The sequence below is a fragment of the Halyomorpha halys genome, unplaced genomic scaffold (assembly GCF_000696795.3).
Source record: "Halyomorpha halys isolate HHAL.00 unplaced genomic scaffold, Hhal_1.1 Scaffold1220.1, whole genome shotgun sequence".
NCBI classification, from domain to species: Eukaryota; Metazoa; Arthropoda; class Insecta; order Hemiptera; family Pentatomidae; genus Halyomorpha; species Halyomorpha halys.
The window spans coordinates 431,388-434,423 of record NW_027105702.1 but is presented as its reverse complement, the minus strand read 5'-3'; the positions used below and the strand labels follow the sequence as shown (position 1 = coordinate 434,423).

Here is a 3,036-nt window from a genome sequence, read left to right as displayed (position 1 = left end):
AGTTCTATCAGTGGGTAGATTCTCCTCATGTTTGTATCATGTCACTATGTCACCTACAGCAAATTTACTTGTTGTATACAGTTGTAAATAACAATAAATAAATTATTAAAAAAAAAAATAATAAAAAAAATAACAATGATTAAAGAAAAAATCAGTAGATTTAATTTATAATTTATATATATGCATAAACACATATGTTTGACAGGCACAGAAATTAACATTTGCTGGGTACGCCCTTCCATGGTACCAAATGAAGAAAAGGAATACCAGTATGATAAAACTGATACTAACCATGAGTAATAAATCTATAGAGATAACTGCTTACAAGGCTCCTGTATTTCTTCTCAACAGGGAAATGTTCGTCGGAGTGAGTTGATATTTGTGAATATATATATATTTAAAAGGTGAAAACAATTTTGTATTAATCAACATTTTATTTATGTTTCAGTTCATGGTAGCAGCATTATCGGCATTTTTAACATTCTGTAAAATGGGAGGCTCTTAAAGCGTGACCAATGACTTTATTTAGAGCTTTATTATGGAGTAGCCAATTATGTATACTCATAGGCAAACACAATTATTGTTGTAATATTTTTAAAAAATTAGTTCATAATAGTAATGCCAATAAAAAATAAATATAATGTTACTATTGATCTAGAAATAAATATACCTATCTACTATCAAAAGAAAAAAAATAGATATTACCAATGGAAAAAACAATCAATAAAAATCATGGTATCATTTAAATCATAATTACAGTTCTCTTAACAAATTGCAAGATATGAACAGTTTATGAAAAATTGTCAAGCAGATGCTACCAAAATAATGTAACTTCAGTGCTTATTGCAAATGTTATATTTGTTTTATCAACAATCTGTCATGATTACAAATAAATTCATTGCTGTTTATTTTTGGGAATTGCTACTTTGAAACATATTAAAACCAGGAATATGTTTCTATTAGGAAATAGTGAAAGATAATAAATCTAATGTGAAGAATTAGGCAGAACTAAATACAATCCAAATCATATACACGAGTTCTGAATAGGCAAAACTATGAGAGGAAAACATCTGAAAGTTTTGAATATAATTTTCTAAATATGAAGGTACACATACACTAACAATTTCAAAAACTCACAAGGTGTGCACTATGAGCATTTACTGTTTGTCCGATGTTCGATGCCTAATAGTAATATTCCAACCATATCTATTAGCGCGTATATGTATATATAAATATTCATTATAAAAACTAACTTTTTTCTTCAAGTATAAAAAAAACTACAAATCATGACATTGCATAGCTTATTCTACTCAATAGGGTTAATACAGTTTACTAAAAACAAAAAAAGATACCAAAGGTCATTGAAGCACAAGCAAAATTAAATAAAAAATTATTCTAGCCAACAGGAATAATTTCAGGCTTATTCATCATAAGCATATCATTGTCTTGTAACATGCATCAAGGTGCCCATTTATGATTGATAGTGTATAATTTTCCTCCATCTTTAATTAATCTCAACCTTTCTACTTTCTTATGTTTAACCAGACATCCTTCAGCTGGATGGATTTTAGATCTTAAAAACAAGCGAGAAGCCTGAAATGAGTGACAAATTTAATGTGATCTGGTTAAAAAAAAACTATGAATCCAGGTGGAGAGATAGCAAGCAAAAATAACCCTTTTAATTCTTAATTAATTTGAATGAAGTCTTTTGTAACGTGTATTTAAATGTCTAGGTGAAAATTCTTCTAATGGATTTTTTTAATAAAATCACCTTTTGTTGACTTGTACAACGTTTCTAGGTCTTTACCCCCACTTCAGTTTTTCTAATCCATGAAATTGCACGAGTCTATTATAAATACTATATAAACAACTTTTTAAACAATTAAAATATATGAACAACATTATCTTATGAGTTATAAGCTAGTTAAAAGCTTATTTATATTTTTAGTTACCTTTCTTATAAAATACATTTAGAGATATCTAGTTTCAGATCATTATCTACACACTAAGTATACAAAGATGACCTCAACTCCTTATAATCTACACTCATATAAGGAGTTAAGGTCATCTTGTAAAATAAAACTGGTGCTGAGAAGAGATTGTATAATTTTAAAAGTTTTGAGGTCATCAGTCAATAAAAAAAAAAATCACCCTTCAATACCTTTTAACTATCATTAACAAATAATTGGGGACCACAATGAGAGCCTTCAGTGAAGTGCCACTTCAGACGACACAAAAAATAAAATTTAAAAATGGTTTGAGGATTAAATTTTAATAGTTCATCAACAACATTAAAAATAATATGATAAGGATTTGAATAAAGAACCATTGATATCATAACCAATAAGTTTCTTCATAATAATTCCAATATTAACCATATCAAACACTTAAGCAAAATCTGTTAATACTTAATCAACATAATAATTGCTACCTAAAGCATTTATAACAATATTTTGATTAAAAGGTAAATTAGTATTCATTTCTGATATATGAAGGGAGGGGGAAAGGAAAGTGGTTATCTACAAGTCCCCACCCCATTCTAACCATGGTGAGGAATTCGAACCAGCACTGCAGTTATGAGCCAGTTAAAGTTGGCACAACATCTCGTTTAGCTACAAACAACCTCAAATAACTTAGGGACTGAACAAATAATATTTATCTGTCTATAATTTTTAAAGTTAGATCTATCACCAGTTTTAAAAATATAAATAATGAAACTAATCTTCCAAATATCAGTAATAATGCTGGAGTGCAAGGACTAAAAAAGCAAAGTTGATGATTCTACTGAACTCATAGCACATATTATTAAGAGTATAGAGGGAATACAATCATATCCGGGGGTTAATAGTAGGTCTTAAAGACACCAGCTTCTTATCAACATTAGATTTATATAGCATTAAATTATTAAGACTGAGCTAGAGTTCAAAATCACAGTTAGCAGAGTCACTAGCATTGCTGATATACATACTTCCAAAATAAAAAATAAGTTTGCAACATCCTGAGGAGTCTGCACATAGTGGTTCCTTGTATTTGTCC

General features: G+C 28.8%; 1 protein-coding gene across 4 annotated transcripts in view; it reads left to right on the top strand.

Annotated features, from left to right (window-relative positions):
- The window catches only part of LOC106688856 (odorant receptor 43a), a 16,524-nt gene extending 15,739 nt beyond the window's left edge, over positions 1 to 785 (top strand). For 2 of the 4 annotated variants that reach the window (XM_014433531.3, XM_014433532.3), the window contains exons 5-6: positions 206 to 367; positions 449 to 782. In XM_014433531.3, coding sequence (XP_014289017.1) covers positions 206 to 367; positions 449 to 505 — 219 coding nt within the window. In that variant the 3' untranslated portion in view covers positions 506 to 782. Of the gene's footprint in view, positions 1 to 205; positions 368 to 448 lie in introns of all 4 variants that reach the window. The other 2 variants (XM_014433530.3, XM_067053018.1) reach the window with 2 other exon arrangements.
- Positions 786 to 3,036: the final 2,251 nt, after the last annotated feature.